The sequence below is a fragment of the Hemiscyllium ocellatum genome, chromosome 17, assembly GCF_020745735.1.
Source record: "Hemiscyllium ocellatum isolate sHemOce1 chromosome 17, sHemOce1.pat.X.cur, whole genome shotgun sequence".
In the NCBI taxonomy this organism is placed as follows: domain Eukaryota; kingdom Metazoa; phylum Chordata; class Chondrichthyes; order Orectolobiformes; family Hemiscylliidae; genus Hemiscyllium; species Hemiscyllium ocellatum.
In genome coordinates, this window is record NC_083417.1 from 68,029,348 (window position 1) to 68,050,956 (window position 21,609).

General features: G+C 44.9%; 1 protein-coding gene across 2 annotated transcripts in view; it reads left to right on the forward strand.

Annotated features, from left to right (window-relative positions):
• Positions 1-21,609, forward strand: part of vac14 (vac14 homolog (S. cerevisiae)) — a 350,714-nt gene that overhangs the window by 247,962 nt on the left and 81,143 nt on the right. For both annotated transcript variants that reach the window (XM_060838263.1, XM_060838264.1), the window contains exons 16-17: positions 6,667-6,841; positions 8,512-8,630. In XM_060838263.1, coding sequence (XP_060694246.1) covers positions 6,667-6,841; positions 8,512-8,630 — 294 coding nt within the window. The remainder of the gene's footprint in view (positions 1-6,666; positions 6,842-8,511; positions 8,631-21,609) is intronic.

Consider the following 21,609-nt stretch of genomic DNA (forward strand, 5'->3'; position numbering starts at 1 on the left):
ATGTGTTATAACTGTTTCTAAAACCTACCGTTTATTGAGCTGACACGACCGTTGTATTCTGAGAATTCTGTGCACAACATGAGGTGCACTCTCTTGGATTCACTAACAACTCAAACACACTTCAGAAAAAAAGCAATGTAGCAGGCAGGCTTGGGTTTAGGGTCAGTCACTGCTGAGAGACCTGGAGCCAGGAGCCCATAGCCCTGGCGTTGCTGGACAGAGAAACTCAAAAAATGCAGTTGGGAATTGCACACTTAGTTCTCCACTAACTTTGCAACTGGGTGTTTAAAGAAGGCAGCCTGAATTAAAAACCAGTTTTTCCTTCTTACTCTCTCCACTTGTGCCTTGTGAAACTAACTTATGGTATGACCTCATGATTGGAGCTTTGCGCCCTATATTATACGGCCCAGTTTCTACTGATGTCAAGGCAAAGACCCTCTCCTGGGTTGATCTTGCCTCACAGCGCCAGGGGCCTGGGTTTGATTCCCCACTCAGGCAAATGTCTGTGTGGAATTTGCACATTCTCCCCGTGTCTGCATGGGTTTCCTCCAGATGCTCCGGTTTCCTCCTATAGTCCAAAAATGTGCAGGTCAGGTGAATTGGCCTTGCTAAATTGTACATAGTGTTAGGGTGCATTAGTCAGGGGTGTATACATAGGGCAGGGGAATGGGTCTGGGTAGGTTTACTCTTCGGAGGGTCAGTGTGGACTTGTTGGGCCGAAGGGCCTGTTTCCATACTGTATGGAATCTAATCTCATCATCTAATCAGTACTAACCCCTGGCTATTGACATTCACAGCGAGAGTTGGGCAAAATAGATCAAATCCCATACCTTGCGAGTTTCCTCTGATCTAGACAGATCCAGTTTAGGAAACCTGCTTGGTACGAATGAGTTGGGCTGATGGGTCTGTTTTTGTGCTGGGTAAGAGTCTGTCCATGAAGGAGCCAACCATTTTGAGTGTCTCCAACAAATGCCAACAGAGGCTGAGTGCAAGCAGTGAAAGAGAACCATGTGGAAACCAAAGGATCCTGTCATGCACTTCAGCAAGGACTACCTGCCCCAGTTGGAGCAGGGGATGTATATCCAGAAGTGGACCGTTTAGCTACCTCAAGAGTAAAATAACGGAGCGGAAGAAAGTCATCTTTAATCCTGATGATCTGTCAAAGAAGGCAGGGTTCTCATCAATATTGAACGATAGTGTGTCAGCACATGAGCGATGAGGAGGATGATGTTAAACAAAATGGCGAAATGCTGAACTCTACTTGAACCACCTGATGTGTCTCTGCAGCTATGTTAGCACAACCACTGGTAGCACAGAATTTAGGCCACATCTTCACTGCCTGTCAGAAAAGAATGCATTAATCTCACTGAACTATGGACGTCTCAGCATTTATTTCAGTGAGACTCTAAACAAGAAGAAAATGATGATAAACCTATTTACACAGTAGGTGCCCTGGAGTCTTTTCGAACGTAAGTTCACAAACCGCTATGTGATGATTGACGGCTTCCCGGCAAGTCTTTATATGCTGCTTTTTGTCAGAAGTGTAAAAGAGAGTACCCATTTGGGTGAAAATTGCAGGTGGGTTGTAATGAGTATTGATTGTTGGAAGAGCATTATGTGACTGCATTTGAATTGATGCCAGATGTGGCTTGTATTTAAAAGGGAGAATTTTTAGAAAACAGTAATTCAGTGAGTGATTGATCAATCTAGGAGAAAATGGAAGCAGTTGATATTGATTCATTGAAGCAAAGATTAGATTTCTCTCAGAATAATATTTTGAGATGCAGTATGTGTAGAATTTAATACCTTGCATGTAGTAAGTATGGCATGTTCAGAATGATCAGGCTAGTCTGAAAGTTATGGATCCCAAAGTTGTGCATAATTAGGATTCTCCACAATTCATGCCTTGGTTCTAGAATAATGAAGATTTATGATTGGCCATCAAATCTGATTATTACAGCTAGTGACTGTCAAGATCGTCAAAGGTAAACTAACCGGGTTCTTTTTCCATTGAGCAATTCTTGCACTTTTATGGAAACCTCCTCTATAACCCTAGTAAAACTCAACAATGGTGCACAGCATCTTTCCCAACTAGGTCCTTGAAGCTGAAGGATTCCCACAAAGTGAGGAAGTGACTGGTCCGACATAGTCCGTCTGCTCCAATTACTCTATACAAAGTAAATATGGATCCTCTCCTCCTCTACTCAATGGAGAAAGACAGATATACTTGCACACTATCGACCACGGTGTTTGATTTGGTGTTGAAGGAGGACTGTCTAGCTCATGATGCCTTCCTAGGCATGAAACATTGAGCTGAAGCCAAGATGGCATTTCCATTGTCTTTAACAGAAGACCTTTTGTCAAATATGCTGTATGTGATGAGCGACAACTTCCATCAATTAAATGCTGGGAAGTTTGAAGTCATTATATTTGACCCCGGCCATAAATCTAGTACATGACCATCAGTTCCATGCCTCCTCACTGTAGACTGTCTCAGATCATTGACAATCTCCAGGGTTTTATTTGCATCTGAGTTCAGGTCCCAACCACCGATTCCTTTCAGAATCAAAGACCATCTATGTCTGCCTCTCTACCACCAGCCATCCTCACTTGATCGCATTCTTATCATTGTCATTCCCCAATCTCAACTATTCCACATCTGATTCAAACAACTTCTCATCACCTATTCTCTGTAAACCTGAGCTCGTACAAAACTCCTTTGCACCAAGTGCTGCCCAACCATCACTCCTGTCCCAGATTGCCCACAGTGTTTCCCAGTATCCAGTCTGTCCAGTTTTCAGCGCTCATTCTTGTGTTCAAAACCCATCATGGCCTGACTGCAACCTACCTGTGGATCTACCTTCAGCCCTAGATCTCCCCAAGCCTCCCCCAGAACTTGGGTTTTGGTCTGTGGTGTATTCTCCCACAAGCTTCTATTGAATAATTGGTGACCTTGTCTGGAGCTGCTTCGACATGCATTGTGGAGTTCCTTCTCTAAACACAACTACCCGTCATCCTTTGCTCCTTACAGAGAATCCCGACAGTGCAGATAGAGGTCATTTGACCGGTCATTAGACCCATCAATTCTTTATAGATCCTCCAAGGAGCATCACACCCAGAGTCCTAAACACTTCACTAAACACTACAGGAGGATTTAGTATGTCCAGTCCACCCAACATGCACATCTTTGGACTCTGGGAGGAAACCGGAGCACCCAGAGGAAACCCAGACGGACACATGTTCAGACTCCACGCAGACAGTAACCCAAGGCTGGATTTGAATCCGGGTCCCTGGTGCTATGAGGCAGCAATGCGCCACAGTGCCGCTTACATTGAGAAGTTCTTTATAAAATACATCAGAGCAAGCTTCTAGTCACCTGCTCCCAAATAACTGCTCCAATACCTCACCTTCTGTTGCCCTGATTGCATTCAGTTGCTGTTGGATAAATGTTAAAGGACCCCACAGAACCATTGAAAGAACAGGTGGTTGTCCTGGCATCTTTGCCAACATCACTCATCATGACTAGAATAACTGCTGCTGATCGGTTTAAAACTCATGGAAATTTGACAGAAAATGGATGCTACTTTTGCAATCTAAAGGAACTACTAAAAAGTGCAGAGTTCTTCTGTCCTTTTGATTGCTACCTAGAATTTGCAATGTAGACCAGTCACTGAACTAGACTGTGTCAGTGTTTATGCTTCACACAAGCATCATCCCACCCTACTTTATTTCATTCTTTCAGTCTGTCCCTCTGTTTCTTTCACCCCCTCACTTCTTCTTAAATAGTGCAAAATTCTCAACTGCTATGCATGGTATCAAATCCCACATTCTAACTTTTGCATAAAGAAGCATCTCTGAAATCTTTTTTGGAATTCATCAGAGTCTATGTTATAATGATGGAATCTGAAATGCATGACCTCCAAAATGTTTCATTTTTAAAGACCTCTATTAGATCACTGAGGCCACAATATAATTGCACGTATTTTTCCATCCAGCCCACTCATGTTTTGTGCTGTATTTAGTTGGAAAGAAGGTGGTGTGGGGTTAGAAAACCGTTTGCAAATTGGGACTGATGGCAGCAGAAGCATATTTGATTAAAAAGATGGTGCTGCTTGGAATGGGACTGTGAAAATTCTTATCGTTTAGTTAATGAACTTGAGTGATTACCTGATCAATGATGTTTGGCATTAGACAGGTGATGGATTGACTAAGCTCTGTATAAATACCCATTTCAATTACTAAATGTTTAACCTTATTTTTAGACTTCATTTTAAACATTGGCTGGGTGAATGTATCATCTACTCTTGCTTTTAGCTGTTCTGCAATGATTTGAATGCTTCCTTGATGAAGTCCCACTTGGTTTTGGTAGGATTTTATCCTCCTGGTCCAAGATTCGGCAGGAGAGGCATCAGCACAATAAATCCTTCAGAATGTCTCTTCACCAGCACCTCCCATGATAATTCAGCACTGAGGGGAATTGAAGTGAGTCCATTACCTTACAGTAGTGTGTGCTTTGAGAATTGAAGTGAGACTCAGCTGAACAGACTAGGAAAGTCCCAGGCTCCAAGCTGCCCTGTTTGTATTCTGTGCTGGCTGACCACAGGCCTTTGCCACTGTCGTTGCTATTCTGTGCACAGACTCATGAGCCTGGCCAATGGAAATCTGTCCAACAGCATCAGCTGCATTTTGGCCAAATGTACATTTGAATATGCCATATCACAGAACAAATGATCAATATATGGAGCTGTATTTTATTGTAAGAGTGCTTCCAGTCGGTCTCTGCTGAGAGTATATTGATGCTGTTCCAGTGAGTGTCCATGGCTAGGCTTGCATATGGAGATGCTGGCGATTAGAGTCCAGATTTGAGTGGTGCTGGAAAAGCACAGCAGGTCATGGAGCATCCGAGGAGCAGGAGAATCGACATTTCTGGCAGGAGCCCTTCATCAGCCTGAAACTTTGATTTTCCTGCTCCTCAGATGCTGTCTGACCTGCTGTGCTTTTCCAGCACCACTCTAATCTTGCATATGGAGAGCAGTATGCCTGAGTAATCTGCAGAGTGTGAGCACCATGAAACCTCTGTCACTTGTCCCTCGTCACAACCCTCATGTGCTATGGGACACCTCACCCTTCCAAAGCGCTGTTACACATACCCACCACATGCCCCCTCTTCCTCCCTGCTCCTCCCCCTCAAGTCAAACCCCACTTACCATTTAGAAACCTTCCCCTGTCCACCCCACTCACCCTCTGGCACACCCTCCATCCCAACTCACCTTCTCCTCCTTCCCGTCGCATCTCCAGCTTCCTTTTCCTTCTGTTCCTATGAATAGTGTTGATTTTGCTGTCAACATTGTGTCTAAAGTCCTCCTTGACTACCGTGACTGAGGGCTCAGTGGAGTTATACTCTGAAAGGGCAGGTTGTTCCAGCGCAGTTGGACCGTAATGAACCTGAGAACAGACTCTCCGGTTTCACATTCTGTTCATTGCCCCGAAACTGGATTGTTATATTTTTGTAAATTTGCTGAAAGTCATCCACATTTTGTAGAAGTGTTTCAATGTGTAACTTGTTGCAGGTACAGTTAGGTATCGCAGAATTCTGTGAACACTTAATTCCAGTTAATGGATTCAGTTTATTATTATAAATATGGAGCACATGCTTTATTTGTACTTTGATTCACTGCTGAGCTAGCAGTGAATAGGTGTGGTTGGGGGGAGGGGGTGGTGGTGGCGTAGGGGGAGTGGTCCTCAGCCCTGTGTGGGTGTTGGAGTGTGTGAGTGCACTCATCTGTCCTCCAGGACAAATGCTATTTATTCTGCAAATCAATTTTGATGTTGACAAAATTCCTGTTCTTCCTTATCTCTAACTTTCTCCAGCCCCACAAACATAAGACTGTAAGATATAGCAGCGTAATTAGGCCATTCAGTCCATCAAGTCCACTTCACCTTTGTTACCTCTCGACTTGATTATTGCAACAAGCTATTGGCTGTGATCTTCCACGTTCCACTGCCCTCTGCAGCAACGAGTTTCACAAATTCGCCACCCTCTGGCTGAAGAAATTCTTCCTTATCTCACTCCTAAAGGATTGTCCCTTTACTCTGAGGCTGTGTTCTCAAGTCTTGATCCCTCCTCCTAATGGAAACATCACCCCCCTCACCCCCACCCCCTCCCAACCCTCTAAACTCCATCGAGTACAGACCCTGAGTCCTCAGCTGCTCCTTAAGACCTTTACCTCCGAGATCATTCTTTAAACTTCCCCTGGACTTCGTCCAAGGCCAACACGTCCTTCCTTAGATACTGGTCCCAAAATTGCTCACAAAATTCCAATTCCCTCAGATATCTGTACTCTTCTAATTCTGGCTGCTTGTGCATCTCTGCCATCCTTTGCCCCAGCAGGTCTTCAGCTGCTTAGGACCTAGAGTCCCCTCCTTAATGCTCTCGACCTCTTGCTCGGACTTTAATCCCTCCTCCTTTTACTTAGTCATCTCCTGCTAAGATCTCACATGATTCAGTGTTGTATTTGACCTGATATCACTCCTTTAGAGGTGACTTGCAATGATGTATTGCAGTAAACGTGCTTTGTCAATGCAAGTTGTTATATGGGTCGTATGTTTTAATCTAGTCTCTACTGGGAACTGTCCTTTGATGTTTCCCTCCTTTCTCATTCCTAGGCAGCTGTGCCTTTTGTTAAACGCCGAGAACATCTTTCATTCCATGGCTGAAATCCTCCTTCGAGAAGAGGACCTCAAGTTTGCTTCCACCATGGTCCAAACTCTCAACTCCATTCTCTTGACGTCAACAGAACTCTTCCAGCTACGGAACCAGCTGAAGGACCTGCGCACAACGGTGAGGCTCATGTCTCCGTATCGATGCAGCTGGCACTAATGGGTGGGATTTGGTTTGTGCAATACATTGAAGCCAAAGAGTGCAGAATCCTTGTTGCGTTCGTCACCCGCTTCGTAAAAACACCTTTAGTCCTGCAGGATTCCAAGCTCTGATCATTGCATTGGTGGTGTCACCTAACCTCAGCTCAGAGACCAGTGGTGGTGCTGCAATTGTTAGCTCCTATCGCCTTTTTCTCTTAGCACCATTCACCCTGCTGTGCCCGCATGTTGTGCTGTGTCCTACATGATAACTCGATGTCTTATCCAATGCAGAATTTCCCTGCCCATACCCTCTTCCGAGGCCCTTCCTCCACCAACAGCTGCTGAGACTCTGACCCTTCTGCAGATCCCCAAGAGACTCGATTGCTCTTGTGCTGTCTCCATTTCGGCTTGTCAAAGCTGATCACTTCAACCTTGGGTGCATGTTCACTCTCACTGTTGGGCTGTAACAGTGCTTTTTTTTATCCTAACTGATTAATGTTTGTGAAAATGGATATCAGGCATGTTTTGAAACCGTTACCTAATGGATTTTCTCCATACTCAAAAGATGCAAACATATGTCTCACCATTGTACATCCCAAGGATGTTTGTAACATTTGCCTTATCCCAGCTGTCTGACTGGATTACCCGCTAAATCCCTTTTGCCGTACCCTTTTAAATTGTCCTTTCCCAAATAACTTATCCACTTGCCTTTTAAAATCAGTTATGGTCCAGTGACTTCTTGTTCTAACAAATCTCTGGACTAAAACATACACACATGAGCTACTTACCTAATCTTCCTCTTTGTTCTTTGATTGTAAATTTATGCCCTTCAGTTGCCAATTTCATTGAAAACCATTTTTCTCCGTGTGACTGAAATTCCCTCTCAATTTTCAGCACCTCAGTCACATCTCCAGTTTGCCTTCAAAATGCTTAGGAAGAGATTCCAAGCTTCTCTGGTGCTCCTTCCAAAGTGAAACCTCTTCAAGGACAAGCAGGCTGTCTCATGAAGAGAGCCTCAAGGTTGGGAGGCAGTAGAGAATGGCAACTGCTGCACGTGGGCAGAGTAGATTGGAAAATTCTGGAATTAGGTCATATTCTCTGTTGGTGCAACATTCAACCTCTCCTAGATATCCGGTTCTTAAAGCAAACCAACAAAGTGACAATAGTTTCGATGGTCCCATCTTGATACCAAGGGTCTCCATACCACGGGCAGAGTCCAAGAGTCAGGCTTCCATATATAGTGATAGCAGAGACAGTTGGCACACAGACCAGATGGTTCTGAAATGAATATTGTCAACATTCCCCCTCAGTTGTGCTGGTGACTTGGCGACCACCTTGCTCAGCAGGCAGAGGCTAGTGCACACATTGGTGTGAGTGCAGATCACTCTGTCAAATGATGATCAGTTTGGTTTATCTACAAGTTTCTCCTAACATGTAAAATGATCATTTCCACTCAGCAATCCATTTTTGTAACAGATGGTGCTGTGTTGCCCGACTTAGTGGGCAGACTTGTCCTGTATTCAGAGGGCTTTACAGAAATTCTAAATGAGTTTGCTGAGCACCACAGTTTGAAGCCGTTGCTTGAGGGATCTGATGTATTTTAAGTTGCTTGTTTTTAAATATTGTTTCCTTGCATTTTGTTACCTGCAGGAAAGCTGCAATCTGTTCTGTGGCTTGTACCGTTCCTGGTGCCATAACCCTGTCGCCACAGTGTCTCTCTGCTTCCTCACACAGAACTACAAACATGCCTACGACCTCATTCAGAAGTTGTATCCTTTTGTTCTCACTTGTGAGTTGGCAACTCTGCTCCCACGACACAGTCATCAGCATTTGTGCCTCAGTGATCAGGAGGCTGGGGGTCCATGCAGGCTTGAGGTCACTGCCTACTTTGACACAGTTGCGCTGTTTTTGGTTGGGAAATTAAACTGAGATGCTTTTTGTCTGTGGCTGGTTTGGGTGATTGTCGTAAAGATTCCTTGATGCCAATCAGAAATTAGAGTTCTGTTTTTATTCGTTCGGGGGACATGGGCATTGCTACGTGAGACAGCTTTGGATGTACGTTTGCTTGCTGAGCTGGAAGGTTCATTTTCAGACGTTTTGTCATCATACCAGTAACATTGTCAGTGAGCTTCCAGATGAAGCACTGGTGGTATGGCCCACATTTTAATTGTTTGGGTTCCTTGGATTGGTGATGTCATTTCTTGTGGTGATGTCATTTCCTGTTCTTTTTCTCAGGGAATCCAAGTCAATGTGTTTGTTGATAGAGTTCCCGTTGGAATGCCACGCTCATAGGAATTCCCACGTGTGTCTCTGTTTGGCTTGTACTAGAATCGAAGTGGTACCATTCCTCATCTGTGCGTAAAGATACTGGTGAGAGCGAGTCATGTCCAGTGGATCACCACAGGAAATGATGTCACCAACCCAAGAAAAGCCAAACACATAAATAAAAAGCGGATCATGCCACCAATGCTCCATCCAGAGGCTCACTGATGATGTTATCTAGTATGGTGACGAAATATCTGAAAACGAATCTTCTAGTTCAGTGAACAAACCTACAACCAGACCCTCAACCTGAGCTATAAATCTTCTCAAAACTCACTGAGGCAGCTTTGTTATCCATCTCTAATTACCCTTGATACCCTGTGGTAAGTGTGGCCTAATGGTATCGTCACTAGACTATTAACCCAGAAACCCAGGTTATATTCTGGAGACCTGGGTTTGAATCCCACCACAGCAGATGCTGGAATTTGAATTCAATAATAATCTGGAGACGAGTTTAATGATGACCATTGCTGATTAGTTCATCAGGTTCACTGATGTCCTTTAGGGAAGGAAATCTGCCATCCTTACCTGGTCTGGCCGACATGTAACTCCAGAGATTTGCTTTGACTCTGAACTGCCTTCTGGGCAATTAAGGACAGGCAATAAATGCTGGTGCAGCCAGTGATGGCGAATTCACATGAATGAAAAAAGATAAGTTATTTGCTTGGCGATTTCAAAGTGCAGTGAAGAGCCAATCACACTGCTATGGTTCTGGAATCACATTAGGCCAGACCAGTTAAGGATTGTAGATTTCCTTCCCTAAGGGACATTAGTGAACCAGGTGGATTTGAACAACAATAAACAGTGATTACATAGTCGCCATTAGACTAGCTTTTAATTCCAGACTCTTAATAAATTCAAACTTCATCATCTGCCATGGTGGGATTCATGCCAATGTCCCCAGAACATTGGCCTGGGCTCTGGATTACTCATCCAATGATATTGCTACTGTACCACTGCCTCCCCATGATATTCCAGTGTCCTCCTCAACCTTCCTTCCCCAACCTTAAATAACAATTTAAAGAAAAGGAAAATACTGGGACAACTCACTATCTATGAAGTGACATTCCAGTTCAAGGGTCTTCATCGGGACTAGGAAACTTTGGATCTGGAGTAGGTTCTGAGCAAGGGTTGGGTAGGACAATGGTAAAAGAAAGGTCTGTGCAAAGGTGCAAAGACAGAAAGGATTGAATGACAGAAAAAGCAGGACCGAAGGGAAAGGAGATCAGGCAAGAAAGGAAGCCATGAACCACAAGATGGTGCTTGGAGCAGACAGAAAACAAAGTAAGGGGACGTAAAAAAAAAACTGCAAAGCAGAAGAAACAAAATGGGGTTATGCACTCACATGTTTGAACCCCTTTCTGAGGCCCAGAAGGCTGCAAAGTGTCTAATTGAAAAGATTAGGTGCCTTTACTCCATAAACAAAACAGAAGTTGCTGGAAAAGCTCAGCAGGTCTGCCAGCATCTGTGGAGAGAAGTCAGAATTAGCATTTTGGGTCAAGTGACTCTTCATCAGAACTAAGGAAGTTCCGAGGAAGGGTCACTCGATCCGAAACATTAACTCTGATTTCTTTCCACGGATGCTGCCAGACCTGCTGAGCCTTTCCAGCAATTTCTGTTTTTGTTTCTGATTCACAGCATCTGTAGTTCTTTCAGTTTTTATTTGCCTTTCCTCCAGATTGTGTTTCCTCCTCCAGTAATGCTGCAGGAGGCTCAGGTATCAGCAAAACAGCAAGGTGGAGAATGACAGTTACAGGCCACTAGAAGCTACAGAGAATGCTTGCAGAATGATGGGCGATATTCTGTCAAGCAATCACCCCCAGTCTGCATTTGGTCCTCCCAGTACAGAGGATATCATATTGTCAGTGGTGCATACAAAGAGCTCGTTTGAGAGAATTGCAGTTAAGTTGCTGTTTCACTGGGTGAGTATTTGGGTTTTTGCTAATGTAAAGGGAGGAGATAAAAGGGCCAGTGTTACATTTCCTGCACTTGTAATGGAAAGTTGCCAGAGAAAGAGGACAAAGTGTGATCCAGGGGGATGATTGAGGAGTGGACCAGGATATTATGGAGTCAGCAGACTCTTTGGAATGCTGGGAAGGGAGGGCAAAATGTGGTTAACTGTTGTAGCATGCTGGAAGTGACAAAAAAAGGCAGAAAATGATTCATTGAATATGTAGGCTGATGTCATGGAGTATCAGGGAAGAGGAACCTTATTGTAAATAGAGAAGGGGAGAGAGCAGATGTGCTGGAAATGGGGTATTCATGTAGATTTCCAGCATCTGCAATATTTGATTTTCAACAAAAAAAACCTCAATTATCCATCCCCATTCTACTTCTGAGGTGTTCCTAGCACAGAATGGACCTTGCATTTGGCTATGTAAGTCACAGCATGTTAAAGTCAATACAATTTGTTCAGTGCACAGCATGGTTGAGCTACTTATATATAGCACAGAATCAGGCCATCAGTGCCAATGTTTATACTTTACAGGAGTCTCATCCTTCACCTTTTTACAATTCCGTCTCTCTCCCTCATGCTTCCCTTAAGTACTATTCAGTTCTTGTGCTGTCGAGTTCCACTCTAAGTAAAGAAGATTCCCTTGAATTGTTTCCTTGGATTTGTCAGAGACTGTTTTCTATTTATTACCCTCCAGTAGTGGATACCCCATGAAGTGGAAACATCTTTCCTGTGTTTTGCTACATATTAGACCTCTGTCAATTCACCCCCCCCACCCCCCCCCCCCCCCCGGCCAATCTCCCTCATCAACCTCTTTCTGGGGAAGAAAATACCTTCACCTGTTTGGTCTTTGTTGATTGTTATAGCCTGTGAATTTTGATATTATCCTTATAAATTTTGATAAGGAGGTGCTGATGTTGGACTGAGGTGAACAAAGTCAGATGTCGCATGACACCAGGTTATAGTTCAACAGATTTATTTGAAATCACAAGCTTTCGGAGCACTGCTCCTTCACCTGATGAGCAGGTGAAAGCTCTGAAAGCTTGTAGTTTCACATAGAGTCATAGAGATGTACAGCATGGAAACAGACCCTTCAGTCCAACTCGTCCATGTTGGCCAGATATCCCAACCCAATCTAGTCCAACCTGCCAGCACCCAGCCCATATCCCTTCAAACTCTTTCTATTCATATACCCATCCAGATTCCTTTTAAATGTTGCAATTGTACCAACCTCCACCACATCCTCTGGCAGCCCATTCGACGCAAGCACCACCCTCTGCATGAAAAGGTTGCCCATTAGGTCTCTTTTATATCTTTCCCCTCTCACCCTAAACCTATGCCCTCTAGTTCTGGACTCCCCTACCCCAGGAAAAGAACCTTGTCTATTTATCCTATCCATGCCCCTCATGATTTTGTAAACCTCTTTAAGGTCACCCCTCAGCCTCTGACGCTCCAGGGAAAACAGCTCCAGCGTATTCCACCTCTCCCTATAGCTCAAACCTTCCAACCCTGGCAACATCCTTGTAAATCTTTTCTGAATCCTTTGAAGTTCCACAACATCTTTAGAGACCAAAATTGCATGCAATATTCCAACAGTGGCCTAACCAATGTCCTGTACAGTCGCAACATGACCTCCCAATTCCTGTACTCAATACTCTGACCAATAAAGGAAAGCATACCAAATGCCGCCTTCACTATCCTAACTACCTGCGACTCTACTTTCAAGGAGCTATGAACCTGCACACCAAGGTCTCTTTGTTCAGCAACATTCCCTGGGACCTTTCCATTAACTGTATATCTCCTGCTAAGATTTGCTTTCCCAAAATGCAGCACCTCACATTTGTCTAAATTAAACTCCATCTGCCACTTCTCAGCCCATTGGCCCATCTGATCAAGATTCCGCTGTACTCTGAAGTCACCTTCTTTGCTGTCCACTGCACCTTCAATTTTGGTTGCATCTGCAAACTTACTAACTGTACCTCTTATGCTCACATCCAAATTATTTATGTAAATGACAAAAGGTAGTGGACCCAGCACCAATCCTTGTGGCACTCCACTGGTCGAAGGCCTCCAGTCTGAAAACCATCCCTCCACCACCACCCGCTGTCTTCTACCTTTAAGCCAGTTCTGTATCCAAATGGCTAGTTCTCCCTGTATTCCATGCGATCTAACCTTGCTGACCAGTGTCTTATGGGAAACCTTGTTGAATGCCTTATTGAAGTCCATATAGATCATATCTACCGCTCTACCCTCATCAATCCTCTTTTCAAAAAAAACTTCTTAAAACTCAATCAAGTTTGTGAGATATGATTTCCCACACACACAGCCATATTGACTATCCCTAATCAGTCCTTGCCTTTCCAAATACATGTCCATCCTGACCCTCAGGATTCCCTCCAACAACTTGCCCACTACCAACGTCAGGCTCACCGGTCTATAGTTCCCTGGCTTTCCTGAAGAAGGGCTTATGCCCGAAACGTCAAATCTCCTGTTCCTTGGATTCTGCCTGACCTGCGCTTTTCCAGCAACACATTTTCAGTTCCCTGGCTTTTCCATACAACCTTTCTTAAACAGTGGCACCACGTTAGCCAACCTCCATTCTTCTGGCACTCACTTGTGACTCTTGATGATACAAATATCTCAACAAGAGGCCCAGCAATCACTTCCGGAGCTTCCCACAGAGTTCTAGGGTACACCTGATCAGGCCCTGGGGATTTATCCACTTTTATGCGTTTGAAGACACAATTCCTCGTCTGTAATATGGACATTTTTCAACATGTCACCATCTATTTCCCTACATTGTCCATGTCATTTTCCACAGTAAACACTCATGCAAAATATAAACTTGTTGGACAATAGCCTGGTGTCATATGACTTCTGACCTTTACAAATCTTGATAAAAGATTTTTTTTAAAAAGATGATGATGAGGCATTGGGGGCCAGGGGAACAGAGATCTTGGAGGGGTGGAGGACGTGGGTGGTGTCCCGAACATATATGGGAAGCTCCTGGACCGGGGTGGGGGATAGGACAGTATCGAGGTGTGTGGAGATGAATTTAGTGGGGCAGGAGTAGGCTGAGACGATGGGTCGGCCGGGATAGTCAGGCTCATGGATCTTAGGTAGGAGGTAGAACCAGGCGGTGTGGGTTTCCTGAACTATGAGGTTGGAAGCTGTGGGTGGGAGATTCAGCCTGCTCCTGTCCTACCAAATTCATCTCCACATACCTCCGTACTGTCCTATTCCCCCCGGTCCAGGAATTCCCCACATATTTCCACGTTCAGGACACCACCCATGCCCTCCACCTCCTCCAAGGCTTTTGTTTCCCTGGCTCCCAATGCCTCATCTTCACCATGGACATCTAGACCCTAAACACCTCCATCCACCATGACCAGGGCCTCCAAACACACTCTCTCTTCCTCACCCAACATTGCCACCAGTACCCTTCCACTGACACTAATTCATTTGGCTGAACTGGTCCTCAACAATTTCTCTTTTGAATCCTCCCACTTCTTCCAGACGAAAGGGGTAGCCATGGGCCCTAGCTATGCCTGTGTCTCTGTTGGCTACGTAGAACAGTCCATCTTCCACAGTTACACCGGCACCACTCCCCACCTTTTCCTCTGCTACATTGATTACTGCATCAACGCCACCTCGTGCTCCCACAAGGAGGTCGAATGGTTCATCAACTTCATCAACACATTCCACCCTGACCTTCAATTCATCTGGACCATCTCGGACACCTCTCCTTCCCTTCCTGGACCTCTCCATCTCCATCAACAGTGACTGACTCAACACTGACATTTCTACAAGCCCACTGACTCCCTGGATTACACCTCCTCTCACTCTGCTTCCTGCAAAAATGCTATCCCTTTTTCCCGATTCCTCTGCCTCCGCTGCAGCTGCTCCCAGGAGGACCAGGTCCACCACAGAACACACCAGATGGCCTCCTTCTTTAAAGACTGCAATTTCCCCTCCCACATGGTTGGTGATGCCCCCCAGCGCATCTCATCCACCTCCCACACTTCTGCCCTCGAACCCCCACCCCTCCAACTGTACCAAGAACAGAAGCCCTACCCCATCCCCCGTCCCCTGGGCCTCACTTTCCACCCCACCAGCCTCTGTATACATCGCATCACCCTTTGCCATTTCTGCCATCTACAAACAGACCCCAGCACCAGGATATATTTCCCTCCCCACCCCTATCCGCTTTCCATAAAGACCGTTCCCTCCACGATTACCTCGTCAGATCTACCACACACCCCCACCTTCCCCTGCCACCGCAGGAATTGCAAAACCTGTGCCCACACTTCCCCCCCCCCCCCCCCTCACCTTTGTCCAAGGCCCCAAAGGAGCCTTCCACATCCATCAGAGTTTCACCTGCACTTCCACACACGTCATTTACTGTATCCATTGCTCCCACTGTGGTCTCCTGTATATTGGGGAGACAGGACACCTGCTCGCAGAGCGCTTCAGAGAACATCTCCGGGACACCCGCACCAACCAACCCCACCACCCCTTGGGAGAACACTTCAACTGTCCTCCCACTCTACCGAGGACATGCAGGTCCTGGGCTTCCTCCATCGCACTCCCTTACCATCTGACGCCTGGAGGAAGAACACCTCATCTTCCACCTCTGGACTCTCCAACCCCAGGGCATCAATGTGGATTTCACCAGTTTCCTCATTTCCCCTCCCCCAACGTTATCCCAGTTCCAACCTTTCAGCTTGGCACCGCCCTCATGACCTGTCCTCCCTGTCCATCTTCCTTCCCACCTATCCGTTTCACCCTCCCCTCCAAACTAACGCCATTACCCCCACGTTCAGCCACCAATCGCATTCTCACTACCTTCTTCCCCCAGCCCCAACCCCTCCCATTTATCTCTCCACCCCTGAGGCTCCCGGGCTTTTCCTGATGAAGGGCTTTTGCCCGAACCATTGATTTTCCTGCTCCTCTGATTCTACCTGACCTGCTGTGCTATCCCAGTATTCTAGGAGAAAGTAAGATCTACAGATGCTGGAGATCAGAGCTGAAAATGTGTTGCTGGAAAAGCGCAGCAGGTCAGGCAGCATCGAAGGAACAGGAAATTCGACGTTTCGGGCATAAGCCCTTCATCAGGATTCTACTCAAGTTTATGATGAATGCATGGTCTGCAATTGAGTAGAAGCTGCAAGAACCCATCAGAACTGCATTATAAGGTATTAATATGCATGTAGTCACTGCCTGGAATGTAGGTATTCAGATGAATCTCGATTATCCAAATGACACAGACGGGGGGAGTATTTTGTTCGGATAATCGAATGCTGGATAACGGAATTTAGTCAAACATCGGGACCTTGTTCAAATAATCTGAAACTCAGATAATCATGTTCAGATAATTGAGGTTCCTTTGTATTGAAAACCTAGACAGTTATGCCTTCTTTTACACTTCTGGTAGTGACATACATTCAGTGTGATTAGATTAGATTCCCTACAGTGTGGAAACAGGCCCTTCCACTCTGACCCTCCGAAGAGTAACCCATCCAGACCCATTTCCCTCTTATTAATTGACCTAACACTATGGGCAATTTAGCATGGCCAATTCACCTAACCTGCACATCTTTGAACTGTGGGAGGAAACCCACGCAGACACGGGGAGAATGTGCAAACTCCACACAGACAGTCACCTGAGGCTGGAATTGAACCTGGGACCCTGGTGCTGTGAGGCAGCAGTGCTAACCACTGAGCCAGTTGTTGAATATTAAACTGGAGAATCTTCACAAACGGATTGACAATGTCACAGCACGTAGCAACTGGAAGCAATCTGACTCATCGTGCAATTCTATCTATGTGGCCATTGAGACAGAAGATAGTTGAGTGAAGGGGCATCTCAGAGCAGATGATCTGAGGAGTTACATATGACAAAGTTATGGCGATGTTGGCCTGAATTATTTGAAATATGGTTTGAATGGGCAATGTTCCATTAGAGGGCAGCTTTTAAACAGAATGAATTTTGAGATGTAACATTTTCTGACACCTGGTATTTAACTAAGCCAGCTCCACGCACACCACCACCTCCCACCCCTGGGGGGAAAAAAACGTACATTTTTATTATGTAAATGCTTTTTGAGGCACTTTGAATAACTGTCACTTCCAGTGTTTAATTGTCCCACTGCCAGGTTCAGGTCCTGAAATTGTGCAGACTGTGCATGTTTCACCTCTCTCCTCAAGGCCAGACTGGACCAGAATTGGCAAAAGAATGTGTCACAGATTCCTCTGCAGGGTCAATTGAAAAACATTATTGCCAGCAGCTGCTGTCTGTGTACATTAGCTCTTCCATTTATAGGTAAAAGCCGAATACTAAAATACCGCAACTTCATTCAGGCAGATGTTTATGAGCTTTGGACAGAGCACTTTGTCTTTTATTTTCTTTTTTTGATCACGCTGCCTGTGTGTTGAAACCCATACAGTTTCAACGTGTGGTTGTGTAGTCTCTGTCTATGTCAAGCTAATTGCCATGGGTTTGCAGGTGGTTGGAGGGTCAGTGGTGGGGATGGGGGGAGGAGCGCAGAGGTGGGGATGGTGGAGACATCACCTATAGAAAGAATATGGACTGTGGAAAGGTGAAAATCAACTAGGGTTCCTGCTCATGGCTAACTCACCGCTTAGTAAAATAGTCTGCCGTAATTCACTCAAAGCAGGAGAATAGGCCTAGGTGAGATATTCAGCAATTGACTGACAACAATGAAACTGAACTGCAATGAGAAATCTTTACCTTCAGTCAAGGAGGGGAAGCCCATGGGCAGGACATGAGAGCAGGGGGAAAGATGAAGATGACGTCTATCTGGTATATTGAGAATTTGGTTGCTGCTGATTGCACTATTTCAGGACTGGGAGTTGTATTAAATTATCTCTGCCCTGTTTCACATTGCACACTTTCTGTGATTTCTGGAGTTGCGTTTATGAATAAGCCATACTTATAGCTTTTTCATAATTCATCAATTTTGGGGGTTTTTTTCACTGCTATACAAACGACTACTGAAATGAAATGAAGTTCAGTGTGTGACTGTTGGACAGATTACACTGGGGAATAAAAAGGCAAAATTGATAAAAGTAACCAGGAAGTTGTCATTATTGTAAAAACCCAAATTTATAGAAGGGATGTGAGAATAAATCAAATCAATTCAAAGGAAACTGATTGTCCATGGCTTCTGGATTGCAAGTATCATTGAATCCTTACAGTGTGGAAGGAGGCTGTTTGGCCCATTGAGTCTGCACTGACCCACCAAAGAGCATCCCGCCCAGACCCAGGCCTCCAGCCGATCCCCATTTATCATGGCCAATCCACCTAACCTGCACCTCTTTGGATTGTGGGACAACACAGGAGCACCCAACAGAACCTCACACAGACACAGGGAGAATGTGCAAACTCCACACTGACTGTCACTCAAGTCTGGAAGTGAACCTCAGTCTCTGGAGCTGTGAGGAAGCAGTGCTAGCCACAGTGCTGCCTCAGTCCCAATCCAACACCAGTATCATGCTTGGCTATTAGCTGCCCAGAGATGGACTGTTGTAGCAGGTCAAACAAAAGGCTAATCACCATCTTCTCAGAATTCTGGGGATTGGTAATAATTATAACCTTTATTAACAGCATTTATAGCCCAAGAATGAATTTTTAAAGAATTACCAGGGAAATATTTTGCTGCCAAAAGTCTAGCTACTAATCACGATTTGAACTCAGAAGACTGTCAGTTCTGGTTCTGTTAACAGCTTGCCAAGCTTTGAAGTTTCTTCCAGCTCTTGCAACTGCATTTTAGATGAGGTGGCGTCATGATACTGGATTGGATTCCAAATAAGGTGTTCATTGTGGCTCAGAAGTAGCACTCTTGTCTCTGTCAGAAGGTTGTGGGTTCAACCCTTGCTTGAAAGGCTCAAGTAGATAATTCAGGCTGACACTCATGTGCAGTACAATAAATCCTCTTTAACAGTGTAGTTGCATTCCTGAAAAGTGCAACTTTAAGTGGAATAATCGTGGGAAAATCCATTTTTCACATGACAACCAATGTAAAAGCTGTTGTTTGGTTCTGTAGAACCTTAACCATCAAAGGGGTGGCACGGTGACTCAGTGGTTAGCACTGCTGCCTCAGAGCACCAGGGACCTGGGTTCGAATCCAGCCTCAGGCAGCTTTCTGGGTGGAGTTTGCACATTCTCTCAATGCCTGCGTGGGTTTCCTCCCACAGTCCAAAGATGTGCAGGTTAGGTGAATTGGCCGTGCTAAATTGCCCATAGTGTTCTCAGGGATGTGTAGGTTATGTGCATTAGTCAGGGGTAAATATAGGATAATAGGGTAGGGGAATGGGTGTGGGTGGGTTACTCTTCGGAGGGTCGGTGTGGACTTATCAGGCCAAAGGGCCTATTTCCACACTGTAGGGATTCTATGGAACAAATATTATAAGCTCATTTTCAGTAAATTAGATCATGATAACATTATATCTGTAAGGAGAAAGAGTGTCGATTTGTACATCCCTAAATTCATGATCTGTTAAGTGTTAACATATGAAAACACTATGCAAACTGCTTCCACTTATCTCCTGCTTATTAACTCCCCCCAACCCACCCAAAAAAAAATGGCATCAGTTGGATCATGTAATGTTTTCCGGACTTGCTGCAGAATGACAGTAAAACAGATGTAGGAATATTGGAGCAGGAGTAGGCCATTCAGCCCCACCAGACTGTTCCACCATTCAATGAGATCATGACTGCACTGTGGCGTAACTCCATGTACCTGCTTTTGGCCACATCCCATAAATCCTTTGCTTAACAAACATCATAATTGATTCTGCTGTTTGTGAAAGAGTGTTCCAAACATCTATCTGCAATAGGGTTCAGGTATCCGAAAGGTTAGTCCAACATACTGGCCTAGTTCAATCGATGTTACCGAGAGAGTGCTGCAATGTCAGAGGTGATGTTTTTCAAAGGAGACAGTAAACTGAGTGCCCATTTCCTGGCCAATACTTAACTCTCAGAAAGCATCAGAAAAAACTCAATATCTTGCCATCCATGATCTGGTTCCAGTTTGTAGACTCTTGCTGTATACAAATGGCACATTACCCACCTAATAACAGTGACTGTACTTGGTAATGACTTTGCATTTATGTAGTGACTCATGTGACCTCTAAACATGCCAAAGCTGCCTGTTTATGGAAATGTACCCAAGCAAATGTTAGTACCTTGAGAAGAGATGAGCATTAATTTAGTTGTTCTTTAAAACCTCCTGCTATCTCTGTTCCATTGTTTGGGTGGACTGACCCAAAGGAGAGTTGAGTATGTGTTGCTGGAAAAGCGTCCAAGCATGCCTACCTTGAAAAAGTTCTCTCTCTACCAAGGTCTCATTCTCTCACTGTACTCCCCAAGTCCTCTCCTCTGCCCTGAAGCATTCCTGATGAACAGCTCCAGCCCAAAATGTCAACTCTCCTGCTCCTCAGATGCTGCCTGACCTGCTGTGCTTTTCCAGCAACACACACTCAATTCTGATCTCCAGCATCTGCAGTCACTGTCTCCTAGTTGACCCAAAGGAGATCATACTTTATCGAAAAAATCAGCTCTTTCTTCAAGACTATGAATATCTGAATTAAAACTAAGGCTTTATTTTGAAAAAGCAATAGGACTGCCTAAAGAAGGAAAGTTATATTATTACCAAAGACGCTGGCTGCAATTCAACTGAGACTGATTCAACGAAGTTAGTTTCTATTGGGTGTTTTTTGAAGAGATCAGCATTCTTAGAATAGATGCCTTATGCTGTGTACTGGCTATTTGTCAAAAGTTCACATAACTGACACTCTGCCACAGTTTGAGCTGAGATTTGTTCCTTGGCCTTTTGGTACAAGCATTTAGTGTCTGACTCCAATTAGCTACTAACTTCCTGTAAAGCCTGACTTATGAATGTAAGGACCGTTCCCAAAGGGCTCCACTGAGGACTTTGTGAGTTCATCTGGCACATAGCTCAGCCAGAATGGGAACATCGTAGTTTGACCTCACCCCCCCACCCCCCCCAAGACTAGAGTGAAGTAGTTGACCTCAGCCCAGAGAGGTGGAAAAAGATGCTCAGCAATTATCTTTGGTGCTCTAGGCCAAGGAGACTATATCTCACTGCTCCTTAATTCCCATTCATTGCAATACCGTCCCTCTTGATGAAGACATACTTCTCCATGTTGAATACCAGTTGGAGGAAGCAGGGGGATTGGCAAATGACCATAATGCACTCTGGGTTGGGGGACTTCAATGTCCATCAGCAAGAATGGTTCAGTAGCACCACTACTGACTGAACTGCTAGAATAGGTCTGCACCAGCTGCTGAGGGAAAATATGTATTTGACTACGTCCTCTCTACCTGCTGCAGGTAGTGACCATCACGCAGTCATTGTGGAAACTAAGTCCTCAGTTACTTTCCATTGTATTGATGGCACTGTCACCGTGTTAAATTGGACAGACTTTGA